Source organism: Piliocolobus tephrosceles, chromosome 12 (genome assembly GCF_002776525.5).
Source record: "Piliocolobus tephrosceles isolate RC106 chromosome 12, ASM277652v3, whole genome shotgun sequence".
Classification (NCBI taxonomy): Eukaryota; Metazoa; Chordata; class Mammalia; order Primates; family Cercopithecidae; genus Piliocolobus; species Piliocolobus tephrosceles.
Genome location: NC_045445.1, coordinates 103869135 through 103890134, shown reverse-complemented (window position 1 = coordinate 103890134; position 21000 = coordinate 103869135). Strand labels below are relative to the sequence as shown.

The 21000-nt window shown below is 40.7% G+C and overlaps 1 protein-coding gene across 2 annotated transcripts in view; it reads right to left on the bottom strand.

Moving 5' to 3' along the window:
* The window catches only part of EFHC2 (EF-hand domain containing 2), a 209584-nt gene that overhangs the window by 176775 nt on the left and 11809 nt on the right, over positions 1–21000 (bottom strand). For both annotated transcript variants that reach the window (XR_002729725.1, XM_023202816.1), the window contains exon 2: positions 1556–1744. Coding sequence is in view for 1 of the 2 variants with exons in the window: in XM_023202816.1 (XP_023058584.1) it covers positions 1556–1744 (189 nt within the window). In the remaining variant the exon portion in view is untranslated. The remainder of the gene's footprint in view (positions 1–1555; positions 1745–21000) is intronic.

Below are 21000 nucleotides of genomic sequence, written 5' to 3'. Positions count from 1 at the left end.
AAAACCACAATGAGATACCATCTCACACCAGTTAGAATGGCAATCATGAAAAAGTCAGGAAACAACGGGTGCTGGAGAGGATGTGGAGAAATAGGAACGCTTTTACACTGTTGGTGGGATTGTAAACTAGTTCAACCATTATGGAAAACAGTATGGCGATTCCTCAAGGATCTAGATCTAGATGTACCATATGACCCAGGCATCCCACTACTGGGTATATACCCAAAGGATTATAAATCATGCTGCTATAAAGACACATGCACATGTATGTTTATTGCGGCACTATTCACAATAGCAAAGACTTGGAATCAACCCAAATGTCCATCTGTGACAGACTGGATTAAGAAAATGTGGCACATATATACCATGGAATATTATGCAGCCATAAAAAAGGATGAGTTTGTGTCCTTTGTAGGGACATGGATGCAGCTGGAAACCATCATTCTTAGCAAACTATCACAAGAACAGAAAACCAAACACCGCATGTTCTCACTCATAGGTGGGAACTGAACAATGACGTCACTTGTACTCGGGAAGGGGAACATCACACATCGGGGCCTATCATGGGGAGGGGGGAGGGAGGAGGGATTGCATTGGGAGTTATACCTGATATAAATGACGAATTGATGGGTGCTGACGAGTTGATGGGTGCAGCACAGCAACATGGCACAAGTATACATATGTAACAAACCTGCACGTTATGCACATGTACCCTAGAACTTAAAGTATAATAATAAAATAAAATAAAAATAAAAAAATAAAACAAAAAGGTAATGGCAAAAACCACCATCACTTTTGCACCAACCTAATACTTCTACTTATAAAATAAAAAAGTAAAACAGCCTCAGGCACACCCTTCAGGAGATATTCTAGAAGACAGTCTAGAATATGACATCCAGAAGATGATGCTCTGTGCATATTATTGTCCCTGAAGACCTTCCAGGGTGACAAGATTTAGAGTGATATTGATGACCTTGACCCTATGTGGGCATAGGCTAATGTGTGTGTTTGTGTCTTAGTATTTAACAAAAAAGTTTACAAAAAAAAAATTGTTTTAATAGAAAAAAGGATTATAGCAAAAGAATATAAATAAAATACTTTTGTGTAAATGTAAAAAAAAAAAGAAGCAAAATTTCACTTAGAAGGAATATGTTTAAGAGATCTATTGTATAACACAATGACTATAGTTAATAACAATGTATTGTACACTTGAAAATTGTAAGACAATAGATGGTGTTTTCATCACAAAGAGAAGTACATGAGGTAATGCATATGTTAATTAGCTCAATTTAGCCATTCCATAGTGTATACATATTTCAAAACATCATGTTGTATACCATAAATATATACAATTATGTTTGTCAATTTAAACAAATAAAGACAAGGGGAGAAACAGTAAAAATAAAACACTAAAAATAAAGGCAATAATAAGTAGAAAAGGCTAAAAGAAAAAGAACTAGCCTTAACATTTACACTGAAGACTCCTACTTTCTCAAAGCTATTTAGCATCTGTAAAATTCTAAGATTGCATTCCTCCCAATGTCATGTGACTTACCTGTTTATCAAAGGCTACCCATGATGGTGCATCACTTCCATCTCCTTTAGGATATATGCTACATTTCGGCTTTATCTTTTGTCCCAGAAGTGGTTCTCCACCTATTCCAGGCTTTTCATCACTCACTAACATCATAACATTGTTGCAAAAGCCCCAATGCTGGGATTTGTGAAACTTCTCCTTTCCCACCTGTGAACACAAGAAACAACATAAAATAGCCAAAATTACTCTTTATGACTTTTCTAACCTGTTTGTAAAATGTCAATACATTTTCTCACCATGTATTTTTCCCTCACAAAATGCAAATAAAGCAGCAAATAATTATGGTCAATCTTTATCCATAAAGTTGTGTCACATTTTTAATTCATTTTAACCAATTCAAAACATTGAAAGGCGGTAAACAGAAACCTAATGCTCCATGCTATATAAAACATTAAAAAATGACTATTACTGCAAGTAAATATTTAGAACATTAGCTTCCTAATTGGTCTTTCCTACTTGTTTGCCAAGAATGCGAACAGAAAAAAAAGAAAAAACTGCTCTGCTTCAGAATAAAAAGTGTATGTAACTGTTTTCCACAGAAATCTAAACATTATTTTCACCAAAACAGAGAACAAAATCTTTTCCTCATTAAAGTAAATGTAACAGGAAATTCTTCAGAGCTGACATTCTCCTTTAATTGCAAAACCTTATCTCCCACCTTTTCTGGTGATCTGGAGACAAAGGAGAAAGCACAGATACAACTACCAAGGGTTGGCAAGGACATAGCCAACATCAACATTTGTGCACTGCTGGTGGGAAGGTAAAGTAGGACAATCACTCTGAGGAGCGATGTGGTAATACGAACAAAGAGAGAGGCATATATGTCCTATGGCCTAGCCAGTCCACTCCCACACAAGTATCTTCTCTTAAGCACAAGGAACTGCATACCAGACTATTTGTTATAGCACTATTTGCAAAAGTGAAAAATAGGAAACCACTAAAGTGTCTACCCATAGCAGAAAAGATACATATATCTCTTCATAAAATGGAATATTAATACAAAGTCTCTTATTACATATATCAATACAGACAAATCTAGGCCGGGCGCAGTGGCTCACACCTGTAATCCCAGCTCTTTGGGAGGCTGAGGCAGGAGGATCACCTGAGGTCAGGGGTTCAAGACCAGCCTGGCCAACATGGTGAAACCCTGTCTCTACTAAAAATATTAAAAATTTCCCGAGCATGGTGGTGGGCACCTGTAATCCCAGCTACTTGGGAGGCTGAGGCAGGGGAATCATTTGAAGCTGGGAGGCAGAGGTTGCTGTGAGCCAAAATCATGCCATTGCACTCCAGCCTGGGCAACAAGATCAAAACTCCGTCTCAAAAAACAAACAAACAAAAAAACAGACAAATATAAAAAACTGTCAGGCAAAAAATATAGGTAGCTGAAGTACACATAAAATTTCACAACACATATATAAAGCTGGAAAATACCCTAAAAATATGGTAATATTTATGGATAATACATGCATAGAAATAAGCAGCAAATTCAAGATTATATAATGTTCATGATAATAAATGAACACTCATATGCCCCATAGCCCTGCGTGAAAAATAAACACCTCAGAGATAACTGAAGCTTTATCTCAGAGCTCATAGCCCTGCCTCCCTTCTCCAGAGGGATTCATTATCCTGAATTTGCTTCTTTAATATTAGCACATTGCCCAGGACTGTATATAGCCAAGGCAATAGCCTCTTGCAAAACATGATGCCTTGGCAGAGAAGTCTAATAGGGTCAAAAAGACCTCATTTCCTTTTGTGGAAAAAGGCAGCCTGGAAGAATGAGGAAGGCCTGAGCAGCCCTCCTCAGGGGAGTCAGGGCCATAACAGCTGCCCTGGGCAGATAACAGCCCAGCTCTAGGGCTGAGAGAGGAAAGCTAGATGCAGTGGTTAGGATGGTGAGCAATAGCTGGCTCTGCCCCTTAGGGAATCAATTGTCACTACCTCCACCATTCCCTCCACTCTGTCTCTGTCTCTCTCTCTCACACATACACACACACACACACTTGCTCACACATACAATCAGATTACCACAAGGCAGTCCCAGATCCCCATAAAACAAAGCAAAAGTTGCATTTCAGAAAATGAATAGTGGAATAACATAGAATTTAATAATGATATACTGTCTCCTAAAGCAAGTGACTCCGAGTAATCATAAAGTCACCTCAAACCAACAAATGTTTCTTAAGTACTTACTATAGACCTAGCTTTGTGCCAAATATACGAGTTAAAATAAGCATAAGACTCAGCCCCTGCCCTGAAGAAAAAAACCCACAATCTTGTGGAGGAAGCAAGATTTGGATACATAAAATGATACAGTTTGGATGTTTGTCCTCTCCAAATCTCATGTTGAAATGTGATTCTCAGTGTTGGAGGTGGGGCCTGGTGGGAGGTAATTGGATTGTGGGGGCAGATCTCTCATGAATGGTTTCACACCATCCCCTTAGTGATAAATGAGTTGTCGCTCAGTTAGTTCACGTGAGATTTGGTTGTTTAAAAGAGTCTGGGACCTCCCCCTTCTCTCTCTTACTCCCACTCTCACCACGTGATATACTGGCTCTCCCTTTGCCCTCCACCATGATTGGAAGCTTTCTGAGGCCCTCATCAGAAGCAGATGCCAACACCACACTTCTCGTACAGCCTGCAGAACCATGAGCCAATTAAGTCTTTTTATTTTTAATAAATTACCCAGCCTCACGTATTTCTTTGTAGCAACACGAGAACAGCCAAATACAGAAAACAACTAGAGAACAGTACAGCTACCATTTTTGACCACTTACTATGAGCTGGATGCTTTACTAAGGGTTTTATATCTCATTCATGATCTCAGTTCACTGTCACAAAACTGTTTTATCAGTGTTATTACTGCCATCTTTCCAATGAGGAAACCAAGGCAGACAGAGGGAGACTGGCCCACCCAAAGTTACATAGTAACTACTGGAGCCTGAGATCTGAACCTAAGATCATGTGACCCTAAGCTCTGGCAAATGTATGGCTAAGTGTATGGCTGACCAGAGCCACACACTGATGTGCTGGAGTACTAGTGCTGAGGTTCTGTGGATAACTGGATACTGTCTTGGGCCTGGAGGAATGAGATGAATTAGATAGGAGAGGAGAGGCAAGGATGTTCCAAGCAGGGTTATGAGTGATGTACTGCAGCTGAGCTGACAGCACCTAGGGAGAGGGGCAAATCTAGTAAAAAAGAAAGTCAAGGTCAAGTTTGGAAGGAGGGTGAGCTAGAGTAGAATATATAAGGAGGACTATATCATGAAAAGCCTCTCATGTAAATATCTTAAAAGTCTCCTTCATCAGGCCACCGGAATATTTACTAAGGCCTAATACTGGCCAGGCCCTATTCTAGAGAGTATGGTATAAAGATGAAGTCACAGCCAGCCTTCCTTCCCCGAGGAGCTTTCTCCACTACTCACAAGTTTCCTCCATGAATCTAGGTTTCCATAATCACATGGAAGAAGCCCTTGCCACCACTGAAGGCCTCACTCAGCTACCTATCCTCCAGAATTCCACAATTTGTTCATGTGTACCCCCCCTTCGGTCAGACCACATCTTACAGCTTACAAGGTACCTTAACGTCTATTCAAAGTCATGTCCCTGGTCAGGCTATACCTCTACACAAACCCCTCTCCCCACCAAGGGTCAGCTCACATCCCACTACATAGTCATCCCTTCTACAAACATCTGGTGAGCATCCATTGGGTGCTAAGCTGTGAGAGACTTTGGGGACATGGCCTTGGGCAAGCCATAGCTCCCAACCCTAGAAAAGAAGCCAGTCACTATGGCTCTGGATTTGGCAATGGGTTTCATACATGTGGCACCAAAAGCACAAGCAACAAAAGGAAAAATAAATTGGACTTCATCAAAATTAAAACTGTGTGTCAAAGGATACTATCAAGAGAGTGAAAAAACCCATAGAATGAAGTTTGGATGAGGTGGCTCAAGCCTGTATCCCAGCAACACTTTAAGAGGCTAAGCTGGGAGAATCACTGGAGCCCAGGAGTTCAAGACCACTCTGGGCAATAGAGTGAGATGTCATTTCTAAAAAACAGAGAAACCCAGAGAATGACAGAAAATATTTGGAAATCATATAAGGGTCTATTATATAGAATATATAAAGATTCTTACAACTCAGCAGAAACACAAACAATTCAATTTAAAAATGGGCAAAGGATGTGGTAGACTGCCATGGTTACTACTTGAGACCATCACCATGACAGTTCTTACTGTTACTACTTAAGACCGTCATTATGACAGTTACTACTGTTAGTACTTGAGACCGTCATTACAAGAGTTACTACTGTTAGTACTTGAGACCGTCATTACGAGACTGAATGAAGTGGGACAAACATAGAAATGAAAACTTAAAACAAAAGAAACTGTTTTAAAGGAAGGGTCCAGGGAAGAAGAGAGCTCTCTACTTCTAGTGAGCAAAGGCAGTGCACCCCCCCCCCCCCCCCCCCCATTGAGCTTCCACAGCCCTTCGTATTTATTGGGTAGAATGAGCAGGGAGGAGGTAATGATTGGTCAGCTCCTTAATTGATCACAGGTTCATATTATTACTAACAGGCTTCAGATGTACCTAATCACAAGAAACACTGCGCTTGGGGCATGACCGCCCTCAGCACTCCTTCTGGGTGACAGACACAGTTTGTCAGTTTGCCAACATTCTGCATTTATGAGAAACAGTTTGCTGTTTACTCATATAGCCTCCAGTGGTATACTGAGTTGACCATGACCCTCATTCTTTCAGCGTGTAACAAAAGGACTTGAATACATATTTCTCCAAAGAAGATATACAAATGGCCAACAAGCACATGAAAATATGTCCAATGCCATTAGTCATTAGGGAAATGTAAATCAAAAGCACAATGAAGTCAGGCACAGTGGCTCATACCTTTAATCTCAATACTTTGGGAGGCTTAGGCAGGCAGATCACTTGAGTCCAGGAGTTTGAGACCAGCCTGAGCAACATGGTGAGACCTTGTCTCTACATAAAATACAAAAATTAGCCAGGCATGGCGGTGCATGCCTATAGTCCCAGCTACTCGGGAGGCTCAGGTGAAAGGATCGCTTGTGCTCATGAGGCTGAGGCTGTAGTGAGGTATGAAGCTATGATCGCACCACTGCACTCCAGCCTAAGCGACAGAGACCCGGTCTCAAAAATACATACATACATACATATATACATACATATAATGGGATAATGCTTCATATTCACTAGGGTGGCTGTAATTTTTTTAAAATGGAAAATAAATGTTGGTGAGGATGTGGAGACACTGGAACTGTCACACCTTGCTGGTGGGGGATGTACACTAGTATGGCTACTGTGGAAAAGTTTGGCAGTTCCTCATTAAGCTAAACATAGAATCATCATATGATCCAGCAGTTGCATTCCTCGGTATATTCTCAGGAGAACTGAAAACATACATCCACAGAAAGAAACTTACACATAAATGTTCATAGCAGCATTATTTACCATAGCCAAAAGGTGGAAACAACCCAAAAGTCTATCAGCTGATGAATGGTTAAACAAATGTGGTATATCCATACAATGGAATATTATTCTGCCGTCAAAGGGAACAAAGCACTGATACGTGCTACCACATGGATGAACCTTCAAAACGTTATGCTAAGAGAAAAAAGCCAGACACAAAGGGCCACATATTATGATTCCATTTATATGAAATATACAAAATAGGCAAATTCACAGAGACAGAAGGCAGATTAGTGGTTGCCAGGGACTGGGAGGAAGAAAGAATGGGGAGTGACTGCTTACTGGGCACAGGTTTCCTTTGAAGTGATGAAAATTTTCTTGAAATAGTGGGGACAGCTGCACAGCATTGTGAATGTACTAAATGCCACTGAATTGTATAATTTAAATGGTTAAAATGGTAACTTTTATACTTTGTATATTTTACCACAATAAAAAAGAAAACTCCAGCCAGTATGAGATTCACACATCACAAATGAGCTATATGATGACCAAGCCCAGGGATGGGCAGATTCATGAAGCCTTCCCTGACCACCAGCCCTTCGTTGTGTACATGCACCATAATATGTGCACATACTCATGTCTGATATGTCTCCTCAACCAGATGACACATTTTTTAAACTCTAGGACCATGGTGTGTATTTCTTCCTTTTTCTATGTCCCCTCACCATCTAACATATTGCTGCAGATATAGGAAGCCCATAAAACTTGAGTGGTAGATTCACTGGTTGCCAAATTGAACCTTGTGTCTGGATCATATAGGCAACAAGGAGCCATTAAAGTTTCCCTAGGGACACAGGGACAATATGAGGCAGCAAATCTGAAGACAGATCCACTAAGAGTGGGTAGGGTGGGTTGGAAGGGGGAAGGTCTGAAGGCAAAAGACTCTTTTTTTGAGACAGAGTCTCACTCTTGTCACCCAGGCTGGAGTGCAGTGGCGCGATCTCAGCTCACTGCAACTTCCACCTCCCAGGTTCAAGCATCCTCCTGCCTCAGCCTCCCAAGTAGCTGGGATTACAAGTGCCCACCACCACGCCGGCTCTTTTTGTATTTTCAGTAGAGACAGGGTTTCACCATGTTGGCCAGGCTGGTCTTGAACTGCCAGGCTCAAGTAATCCACCTGCCTCAGCCTCCCAAAGTGTTGGGATTATAGGCGTAAGCCACCGCGACAGGCACAAAAGACTTTTAAAGAGGCCACTGCCATATCTTAACATGAAGATCTTCAACCAATCTTAAACTGAAACTGATTAAGCAAGCCACAGCATGCCAACACTTGAGCTAACTGTCTCTGCACACAAACACCCGGGCCTCACTCTTTCCAGGGATGCCACCCTAGTTGGTAATGGAGACGATTTCAGCGGGTATGCAAGAGTGTTCATCTTGCTCTATCCTCTTCCTTTTGATTAAGGCAAGGATAAGTCTCAATTTGGTAGTACTGACTATACTCCCAAATACTTGCCTATAAAAAGAAAGCAGGCCTCAGGCTCATAACATTTTACAGGCATCAAATATAAAAACACTGTTTTGTTTTCTTTTTTTCTTACCATGACCTTCCACTTAGATCAAATGGTGTGGTTTTCATTTATGGTAAGGATATAAAGTTTCCCTTTTAAATAGGTTTTAGTTTTCCAAAAGTGATTCAATTCACAGAGAGATATTAAGTAAATAATGGATCAGTTGGCATGGATCCATGGCAATGGATCGGATACATTTTTTAAATTCCAAAGGTAGCATGTATGCTTCTAAAGTTTCATAGCCTCTGACCCTATCAAACAAATGTCACAGGAGTAGATAAGTTTTTTTTTTTACTATTTATTTATTTATTTATTTATTTATGTATTTTTATGAGACGGAGTCTCACTCTGTTGCCCAGGCTGGAGTGCAGTGGTGCAATCTCGGCTCACTGCAACCTCTGCCTCCTGGGTTCAAGCGATTCTCCTGCCTCAGCCTCCCAAGTAGCTGGGATTACAGGTGCATACCACCACAACTGGCTAATTTTTGTGTATTTTTAGTAGAGATGGGGTTTCACCATGTTGGCCAGGTTGGTCTCGAACTCCCAGCCTCAGGTGATCCACCCACCTTGGCCTCCCAATGTGCTGGGATTACAGGCATGAGCCACCGCACCTGGCCTGGAGTAGATAAGTTTAAAGCACCTGGGAGGAGGGCAGGAATTAGGAGACAGAGAAGAATAGTGATCCAGGAAGCAATGTGACCCTCAGGAGCTGTGTCACATCCACAGTGTTCAGGAGCCTGGAGCAGAACAAGGGAGAAGGTGCTGGGATTGACTGGCAGGCATAATAAAAGGGTTGGGAAGGGTTAGACTGAAGATACTTAGAAGGCTCTGGTCAGAAGACAGAGTGAAGTGGTGGGATAAAGTCACGCACCTAAGCAAACAAAAGTGACTGCAGTCAATTTATTATCTCCATATTCACGTGGGCTCTAACTGTCTCTCCTTCCAGTACTGGCTTGCTTGTGTCCCTGGTAAGTCAGTGATCAACAGCATTAGCCTCTCCCTTCCATGACCTCCTTTCAATGGACTCATAAAGACACTCAAGTCTTTCACCTCTTAGAGGAAGAAAAGCCTCCTTCAGCCCTTAGTCTTGCTTTCATTACTGTCTTCACTCCCTCCCATCCTCTATCTTCATGTTTCACGAAACAGTAGTCTGCAGTCACCAAGAGTCCCTTCTCCCCTCCATTCACTCCTGCACTCTGGATTGTCATACAACCTCCCCTGTGAGGCCTTACCTTGCAGCACACCACATTATTCTAATGTTTGAAAGGTCTAGAGTCCTCTAACTTGAGACATGAGATTAAGAGTATAAACAGGGGCCAATGCCTTAGGGGTTTAAAGAACACTGGATTTTGTTTTGACCAGGGCATAGAAAGGATCGCTCTGGTCACAATACAAAGAACTGGGACTATTGCAATAGTTCAGGCAAGAAATGATAGTGGCCTAGACCAGGGTAATAGAAGTAGAGACAGTGGAAGTGATCAAGTTCTGTATGTATCTTGAAGGTAGAACAAAAAGGATTTACCAATAGATTAGATGTAGGGTGTGGAAAAAGGGATGAGTTGTTAACAACCCCAAGTATTTTGGTCTGAACAATGAGAAGAATGGAGTTTTAGGTGCTGGGATGCAGAATGGTGGGAGAGAACTTAAATGAGAATTCTGGAGGTAGGAGGCAGGCACAGGAGTCCAGAATTCTATTTTGGACATGTTACATTCAAGATACCACTCAGACAAGCAAGTAGAAATGTGGACTAGCAGGTAGATATGGGAGTCTGAAGTTCAAGCAAAAAGTCAAGGCTGGATATAAAAATTTGATATACATCAGTTGATGGATGGTATTTAAGGCTACAGTGCTAGAATGAATGATGACAGTGCAGAAAAGAAGTCCAAGACTGAGCTTTAAAATATCCCAATGTTACGTGATCAGTGAGATGGGGTAGAATTAGCAAACAAGACTAAAAAGGGGCGGCTGGTAAGATGGGAAGAACACCAGGAGAGTTCAGTATCATGGAAACTACATAAAGAAAGCATTTGAAGGAACACATGACTAACTGTGTTAAAGGCTACTAATAAGTCAAATGAAGACGAGGCTTGAGACTTGACCCCCTGATTTGGCAACATGGAGGTGGCTGGTGACCTTGACGAGAATGGTTTCAGCGGAATCATGGGAACAGAAATAGCTTGTGAACCATATGGCTCTTTGAACAGCTCTAGGTAAGGTATTGCAAATCAAAACTCTTGAGTTTCTAGTATTTATAATTTCCTTAAAATAACCCAAGCTCAGAAAAATGCAAGAAATAAATAAAAGATCATCTAAATGTCATCTCTTAAAGTCTTCTCTGACTGCCAGAGACAGAACATTCTGTTCCTGCATAGATCTTCTATTAAAGTCTGGAAGGTTACCCTGTCTTTAACTATTTAGGAACTTACCCTTTCCCCTCCCCCACCCCCAGCTGTATCACCAGGGCCAGGCGAAGTGCCTAGAACAGAGAATAAAATGTTTTTTAAAAAATAATACATGTGCTCCTTGAAAGGGCAGCAGTGGTACAGACAGAAACAAACAATCTCACAGGGTTTATTCTTGATTCATTCATTCTATACCCATAATTCCTGTATAGCCATCACTGTAATCAGCATATTATACTATAGTTTCCTATTTATATACTTGCATTTTATACTAGACTTTGTACTTTCTGACAGTAAGGACTATGGGGCCTGGCACATAGTAGGTGTTCAATGAGCATCTATTGAATGAATAGAACATAAGCTGTGGATTATTTTCAAAAAATCAGATACTGTCAGCTGATCTTTCCCTGTTCATGTTACCTGGCTTAGACACCCTTAAATCTAATAATCAAACATTTGGAATGGAGAGCAGAACCAGGGAGTAATAGGGTCATAAAGGATAGGACAGGAGATCTGGCATCAGAAGCCTGGCATTCACCTTCCAGCTTTGCCTCTATGGGCCATGTGATGTTGGTGCAATCACTTTACTTCTCCAGAGGCCTCTGGCTTGCCATGTCTGAAGTGAGAATAATAATACCTGCTTCACGAGACAGTGGTTAGGACTAAGTGAGAGAATATCTGTGACTGTGCCTGCCTGTTAGCATTTATTATTTTGTTTTCTCAAGAAGAATGACTTGGTATTAGCTTTTAGAGAGAACTGAGTCAGAGTTCCAATAAAAAGGGACCAAGTACAGGAGTTCGAGACCAGCCTGGCCAACATGGTGAAACCCTGTCTCTGCCAAAAATATAAAAATTAGCCAGGTGTGGTGGCATGCACCTGTAGTCCCAGCTACTTGGAAGGCTGAGGCAGGAGGATCACTTGAACTTGGAAGGTGGAGGTCGCAGTAAGCCGAGATCGCGCCACTGCACTCCAGCCTGGGTGACAGAGTAAGACTCCATCTAAAAAAAAAGGGACCAAGTATGACTCCCTTACTAGCCAACTTAAGAGCTTATATATTTTTTTCAAGTAGATTTATAGATTTATCTCCATTTTTATGAAATTATTGGCCACAATATTTGCTCCATGAACATTAATTATCTGATCTTCATTCCTGGGTCAAATGTCACTTTTAACACTGTTTTTCTTAGTTCCATGGAAGCAGGGCCACATGTTAAATGTTGAATATTTCGTATTCAACATTTAACACAGGGTCTGATAGGTATGAGTCAATAGTTCTTCAACTTAAACATACCATCTGTTTTTAAGATTTATTTTTTGGGCAACCCACTGTAGCAAACAGCCAACCCTATGTATATAGATTAGGGCTATAGGAATTCAAAGAAGTATACTATGGAGTGGTCGATGCCAGAGAAAACTTCATGTGGAATTTGAGTCTTAAAGTGAACCTTGAACCATGCACTGAATTTGGGCAGAGTAAGAGAAAAGATGCTGAAGCATGTTGAAGGACCAGGACTAGACCCAGTTAGACACAGGGGCATTTCCTACAGTAGTGGGACATGAACTTGGAACAGTTAATGTGGAAATCAATCCATAGAGTGCCTTAAATAGCAAAGTCAGACACTTAAACAACATCTTATGGGGTATAAGGCTCATTTCTGCTAGTATTTCTAAAGGAGGCTGAAGAGGTGGATTGAAATTCAAGAGCCCTCCACAAGGCTAACCTTCCTTTCCTGGTCACTACCACCGCAAGAGAAAGAGAAGGGGCTGGAAAAAACAAGGGCAAAAGAGGTATGCCTGAAACTGCCTTTGCAAAAATTGTGACAGTAAAAGAAATGTGACCTAACCGACTCCATCCTGCTTCTAACCTCCAAGCTGCTCTTGTTCATTCCTGGACATAGGCCGAACTAACTTTGGGAGGAGTTTATAGTTTAAATTTGAAACAAAGATGATAACAGTGCCTCCCCGAAACAAACCCCTGCTCCTTGCTTGAGGACCAGATCACCTTTGTAAAACTAATACATTAGCCACAAGATTGGAAATTATGGCTTAGGAATCACGCAGCCTGAGACCACAAGATTTCTAACCTCCCCAGTTGCTCCCATAGATAACATTACTATTATAAAACCTAAGACTGGTATTCAAGATAATTTCCAGACCCTGCATTCTGATGGATCCGTTGGCACCACCCAGACAGGTAAAATGGCTCCACTGGTCTGTGGCCCCCATCCAGGAATTGACTCAGTGCAAGACGGCAGCTTCAATTCCCTATGATTTCATCCCTGAACCAGCAATCAGCATTCCCCATTCCTTAGGCCCCTGCCTGCCAAACTGTCTTTTAAAAACCTCAGTCTCAAAATTTTCAGGGAGAATGATTTGAGAGTAATAAAACTCTGGTCTCCCATTTAGCTGGCTCTGATTATATGAAACTTTATTGCAATTCCTCTGTCTTGATAAATCGGCTGTATCTGGGCAGCGGGTGAGAAGAACCCATTGGGTAGCTACATGCTTGCTTCTTTGAGGGGCAGCAACCACTGCACACCTGCCCCCCGCACCGCCCGCATACATACACACACACACACACAAATGCTACAAACTCTTACCAGCATATCTTTGTCCAGCTATAATAGTAACAATAACTAAGAATATCATATGACAGGGCCTTTTAATTTTAAACATTAAACTCCAACAAGGCCAACAGAGTTGTATGGAAGCATGTGGGGCCCATAAAATCCAACAATGCTATAAAAATTGAGGAGAAACCAAAATATATCAAAGTCAGAATGCAGTTCATTCAACCAAGTTGCTGCTACCCAAAGAGTATTATCCAGACACTTGTTAAATATTTCCAATTCTCGTGCTAAATAAAATAAAATCAGCCACACCTAATTATTTAAAACAATGTTTTCAGCATGAAAGGAACTATTGCTAAAACCTCTCCAAAACTCTTGGCTTGTGAGTTGTGAATTCACACATTCAACCTCAAAACGACAAAACACACACACACGTTTTTCAAGTTCAGTGATGCCAATTGCTATTTTTATTCTAATTGACATAGCATGCAAAACTCCATTTTTGCACTATTAGAGTATTAGCTTGAGATTTCAATTCAGAATTCTATACCTTAGAAACTAACATGTTGAGAATTTGTTTGATATGATGTAACAGTCCATAGGGCACTTGTTTAAAATGTTTGCCCCACACCCCCACACCCCCACACCCCCACACACATACACAAGCTTGAGATTTGCCATTATAGCCTCTTAAGATGGCATGGCAACCTACCCTTTGCCATAGTGACTGTGAATTGGTACTCAGTCTCAATTCAAGGAAATTAGCAAATGTCTTAGCAAATGATAAAGTTAGGAACATAACTATTCCTAGATCCTAGATCAGTGCTCCTTGGCATCTCAACTCCCTGATTCCCATTCTACCACTGTTGGAAAGGTAGCAGCCAAATCCAGACTCTGCTTCATATCAAATTAAAAGCTAATATCAGCACCCCTTCCTCACTGCTAAATATTGGAAGGGCAATTTTATCACATGCATAAGTTGATTAATCAGTTAGTTATCAAGGCTGCTATGGAAACCGTAAAGTTAATCCAAACTGAGAAGCTGGCTATAGTCTTCTACATTAGGAGCTGTTGATCTGTTTGCAACCTCTGTTTTAGAACCCCAGCACAGCAGTCTCTTTCTTTCTAGGCTACACTCAAAAGCCCAGATGCTTGACAACCACAGGACAAAGGCAGGTAGAGTGAGGTGCTTGGTAAGAATGGGACAGCTTACTAGGACCACCATGAGCTAGATAAGCAAATATAAATGTCATTTCTGTTGCCATAATAGCTAACAACTGTAGCACTGTTCTAAGCACTTTAGAAGCATTAATTTTTATTTATTTATTTGTTTTTGAGACAGGGTCTTTCTCTGTCACCCAGGCTGGAGTACAGTGGCATGATCACAGCTCACTGCGGCCTTGACTTCTTGGGCTCAAGCTATCCTCCCACCTCAGCCTCCTGAGTAGCTTGGGACTACAGGTGCACACTACCACACCCTGCTAATTTCTGTAATTTTTGTAGAGATGAGATTTCACCATGTTGCCCAGACTGGTCTTGAACTCCTGGGCTCAAGTGATCTACTCACCTCGGCCTCCCAAGGTGCTGGGATTACAGGAGTGAGCCACTATGTCCAGCCACATTAAATTCTCTTAATCATTGGGAGTATTAAAGGCTGGAAAGGGGAAGAAGAGGAGGTGGGGAGAGGTTGGTTAACAGATAAAAAATTACAGTAGATAGATGAAATGAATTCTGGTGTTCTGTAGCACTGTAGGGTGAATATGTTTAATTATAATTTATTATATATTTTCAAAAAACTAGAAGAGAGAATTTTGAACGTTCTCAACACAAAGAAATGATAAATATTTGAGGTGATAAATATGCCTGATTTGCTCATTACACATTGTATACACATATGGAAATACCACTCTTTATCTCACATATATGTACACTACAAAAGGGAAAACCCAACAGAAAAATGGGCAATGGATTTGAAAAGGCACTTCACAAAAAAAGGAAATGGAAATAGCCAATAAACATACTAAAATATAGTTAATCTCATTAATAAATGAGATATGCAAATTTTTTTAAATGCTCTTAATCCTCAGAGAGAAAATCTATGAGTATATTCTATCGTCATCCCCATTTTATACATGAGGAGTCTGACTTTTTCTTTTTTTTTTTCTTTGAGACAGGGTCTCACTCTGTAGCCCAGGCTGGAGTGCAGTGGCACAATCGTGGCTCACTGCAGTCTCAACCTCCTGGGCTCAAGCAATCCTCCCACCTCAGCCTCCTGAGTAGCTGGGACTACAGATGCATGCCATCATGCCTGGCTAATTTTTGTATTTTTTGTAGCGATGGGGTTTCACCATGTTGACCAGGCTGGACTCAAACTCCTGAGCTCAAGCGATCTGCCCACCTCGGCCTCCCAAAGTGCTAGGATTACAGGCGTGAGCTACTGTGCCCAGCCTAGATGGGGATTCTGAGAGACAGAGTTTTAGTAATTTGCCCAAGGTCACTCAACTAGTATTAAGTGGTGAATCCAGGAATGCAAATCCAACACCTGAGCCGTTAAGCATTAGGCCTCATATTCTTTGTGCTTTTTTGAGAAAAGTAATAGATGTCTCCTTGTTTAAGTCATCAGGGTTGAATTGTTACTTTTGCTTTTGGCAAATATAACAGCCAAAACATCCACTATGACCCAGAAGGGAGGAAATAGACCAAATAATTGGATCTAGACTCAATCTCTTAAAAGCTGGGGAAGTATTAAAAGAGAGTGCTGTAGAAATGCCTCTACAGTCACCAGCAGTTACTGGAAATTTGGGAACTGAAGAGAGACAGTTAATATTTAATATTTCAATAAACATTAACAAAACTTATTTTTCTTTTTTTAGGTTAGTAGAAAATTTGATATAGAATTATCTAAAACTATCATTCTTAGATATTTCTGTCTGATCAGGTTCTGGACTAATTTGCTCCTATTCTGTGAATAGTGTGGGGTTTTTTCCTCCTTCATCTAATATTTATTTTAAAAATTCATTTTCTCTTTTCTTTTATTCTTTACTTTTATGGAGAAGAAAAAGCCATTCAGCAGATACTGCAAACCTCCCAGAGAAAATAACAAAATCGCCTCAGGTAGAGTGGGATCTGACAGTGTAAGACTGTAAGAGCGTGAAAGCCATCATTACTTATTAATTAAGCTAAATCACTCAAAAACTAACCTCAAATGTGCAAATTAAAAAGGCACACCAAAGAAAACCTCAAACATTTTTTAAGCTAATTTCCTCTCTTTCTAAAACTAACTTGAAAAAGTGTTGTGCTCATGATTCTTAGCCATCAACTCAAAATAACAGTAAGATTGATTTTATATATGTAATAACATATTTAAATCAGTAGAGTGAAAAACAACATTTAAATCAATAAGATCTGGAGATCTGCAGAATCTTTCTCACAAGGCTCTGATATTTTTTCTCTAAATAACTGAACTTAAGGCACCAGTCAATAAAGAGAATGCTAAAGATTTTCCCCAAAGTAAGTTGAAACCACTGGCTCATTGTAGCTGATTCGTGCAGCCATTCCCAAATTCCTTCTCCCTTGCAAGTCTCCATTTAAAAACTCCAGAAAAAGCTAAACACTGCACTTGTTTCCTCAGCCTCTTTTTAGGAATCTGTTTTGGAATCTCTGAAGGATTTTTGCTCCCTTGAGCCAAGGGACAGATGCAGGTCACGTTCCCCTCATTCATCTCTTCTTGCCTTGAAATGTATACATGATCCCTAGAGCTGCAGCAGCCATCTTGGGATCATGGGCAAGATTGCAGAAATGCTGGCTGAGACAAAATTGAGCCTCTAAACATGTGCCAGCAGCCACCTACCTCTGAGGCAAGAGAATAGGGTCTGGAGGCAGGGAACCTAAGGCTAATTCACGCTGACTTCTTAGAACTAAATCAAAAGGAAAACCACAAGTTTCCACACCTAAGTAACAAAAGGACCCAAGGGAGGCTACTCCCTTTGCAATCCCCCTGCGACCCCCACCTTTTTCTGCATGGCAGATGGAAAACTGAAAGTATCTGATTGGCTGCAGAAAGCAAAAAGTATCTCTGATTGATTGCGGAAAGTTTGCATAGGAGTGTAACTATGTAACTTCACTTTAGTCTCTGATTGGTTGCTTTCCACAACCAATCAGATGCTTGCATGGGGTGTAACCTTTGTAACTTCACTTCAGTCTCTGATTGGTTGCTTTCCCCAACCAGTCAAACTGATTGCTGGGCCACTATTTCATTTATATAGGGTCTACGTCAAGTAACCAATGGGAAGCCTCTAGAGGGTATTTAAACCCCAGAAAATTCTATAAAGGGGCTCTTGGGCCCCTATGCTCCCCCCGCTCCCAGACTGTGCAGTTTACTTTCATTTTTAATACATCTCTGCTTTTGTTGCTTAATTCTTTCCTTGCTTTGTTTGTACATTTTGTCTAATTCTTTGTTCATAAGGCCAAGAAGCTGGACACCCTCCACTGCTAAACACCTCCAGACTTCCTACTTGGTGAAAAAAATAAATCCCTGCTTGTTTAAACCTCTATTAGTCAGGTATTCCATTACTTTCAGGAGAAAGCATTACAAACTAATGTATGCAGTCTCTAAAAGCCATCTTTTAATTTTTTTTAGCAGAATAAGATTAAGTGATCTAAAGAGTAATTTTCTTTATATATTAGGAAAAACAAAAAAAGACAAATAACCTTGACAAAGAAAAATACAGTGGGAGGAAGAACTGAACCTGATATTAAGGTTTACTATACAGATACAGTAATAAAAACTGTGTGGCAATGGCAGATGGATAGATACAGCGACCAATGGAACAGAACAGACAACTCAAAAGACAACCCACACAAATATACTCAAATGGTTTTGTGAAAGATTCAAAAGTAATTCCATGGAAGGATAGATATCCTTTACAACAGATGGTGCTTGAGCAACTGGGCACCCATAGGCCAAAAAAGTTCATCATGACCTAAATCTCACACCTTAAATAAAAATTAACTTAAAATGGATCAAATACTTTTATTTTTTTGAGACAGGGTCAAACACTGTTCCCCATGATGGAGTACAGTAGTGTGACCACAGCTTACTGCAGCCTCCATCTCTCAGGCCCAAGCCATCCTCCCACCTCAGCCTCCCAAATAGTTGGGACCACAGCTGCACGCCACCACACGGGGCATTTTTTGTATTATCATTTTTGTAGAGTCAAAGTCCCCTTATGTTGCCCAGGCTGGTCTTGAACTCCTGGCCTCAAGTAATCCTCCCACCTCAGCCTCCAAAAGTGCTGGGATTATAGGCATGAGCCACCATGCCTGGCAGATCACAGACTTAAATATAAAATGTAAAACTATAAATCCTTTAAAAAAAACAACAACACAGGAGGCCAGGCACAGTGGCTCACACCTGTAATCTTAGCACTGTGGGAGGCCGAGACAGGTGGATCTCTTGAGCTCAAGAGTTTGAGACAAGCCTGGGCAATATGGTAAAACCCTGTCACTACAGAAAAAAAAAAAAAAAAAAAAGAGCCTGGCATGGTGGTACACATCTGCTGTCCCAGCTACTGGGGGGCTGAGGCAGGAGGATTGCTTGAACCTGGGAGGTTGAGGCTGCAGTGAGCTGAGATTGTGCCACTGCACTCCAGCCTGGGCAACAAAGTAAAATCCTGTCTCAAAATAAACCATCACAGGATGTAGGGCTAGGCAGTGAGTCCTTAGACTTGACACCAAAAGCACAACTCATAAAAGCACAACTCAATTACCAAATTCATGTGAAGAAGAAAAGGTAGTCTAAATTACAGATAAATTAGACCTTATCAAAATGAGAAACTTTGGCTCTACAAAAGATACTGTTAACAGGATGAAAAGATAAGCCACAAACTGGGAGGAAATATGTGCAAACCACATCTCAAAGGACTAGTATTCAGAATGCATAAAGAATTCTTAAAACTTAACAGTAAAAAAAACAAGGCTGGGCACAGTGGCTCACACCTGTAATCCCAACTATTTGGGAGGCTGAGGCACGAGAGTCACTTGAATCTGGGAGGCAGAGGTTGCAGTGAGCCAAGATCACGCCACTGTACTCTAGCCTGGGCAACACAGTGAGACTCTACCTCCAAATAAATAAATAAATAAATCTTAGTAAAAAACAATCAAATTAGAAATGAGCAAAAGACATAAACAGACATTTCACTTAGCTGGATATACAGACGACAAATAAGCACATGAAAAGATATTTAATTCATTAACCATCAGAGAAATGCCAACTAAACCCACCATGAGATATCACTACACACCTATCAGACAGCTAAAATAAAAATAGTGACAACACTAAATGCTGACCAGGGTGCAAAGAAACTAGATCACTCATATTGTTGGGAATGTAAAATGGTAATTTGCTCTCAAAAATAGTTTGATAGTCTTTTTGTAAAATTAAACATGTAAGCATCAACTAACACACAATTGCACTCTCGGGCTCTTATCCTAGAGAAATGAAAATGTATGCTCACACAAAAACCTGTACATACATCTTCATAGCAGCTTTATTCATAATAGCTAAAAACTAGAAATAGCCCCGATGTCCTTCTAAAGGCAAATGTAAAGACATTGTGATACATACATGAACATACTCAGTAGTAAAAATGAACATACTCAGTAGTAAAAATACATACTCAGTAGTAAAAATGAATGAACAGTTGATACACACAACTGGATAGATCCCCAGGGACTCATACCAAGTGGAAAAAAACAATTCCGAACGGTACATACTTTATGACTCCATTTATGTAACATTTTGAAATAGCAAAATTTTAGAAATGGAAAACAGACTCGTTGTTGCCAGGGGTTAGGAATGGTAGGGTTGGGGAAGTTGGTGGAAGGGAGGGAGGTGTGGTTATAAAAGGATAACATGAGGAATCCCCGTGGTGATAAGACTGTTTTATACCTTTATTGTGGTGGTAGCCACAAAAACCTACACATGTGATGAAATGTATAGACTAAATACACACATACAAACATACCAATGAATACAAGTAAAGCTGAGGAAATCTGAATAAGATCAGTGGAGTATATCAATGTCAAGATACTGATTGTGATATTATACTATAGCTTTGAAAAATGAGCTGGACACAGTGGCTCACACCTGTAATCTCAACACTTCGGGAGGCCGAGGCAGACAAATTGCTTGAGTCCAAGAGTTTGAGACCAGCCTGGGCAACATAGCAAGACCCTCCAACTCTAGAAAAAATAATTTTAAAAAATTAGCCAGGTGTGGTAGTGTGCACCTGTGGTCCCAGCTACTCAAGGGGCTGAGGTGGGAGGATCAATTAATCCAGGGAGGTCGAGGGTGTAGTGAACTACGATCATGCCACTGCACTCCAGCCTGGGTGACACAGCAAGACCCTA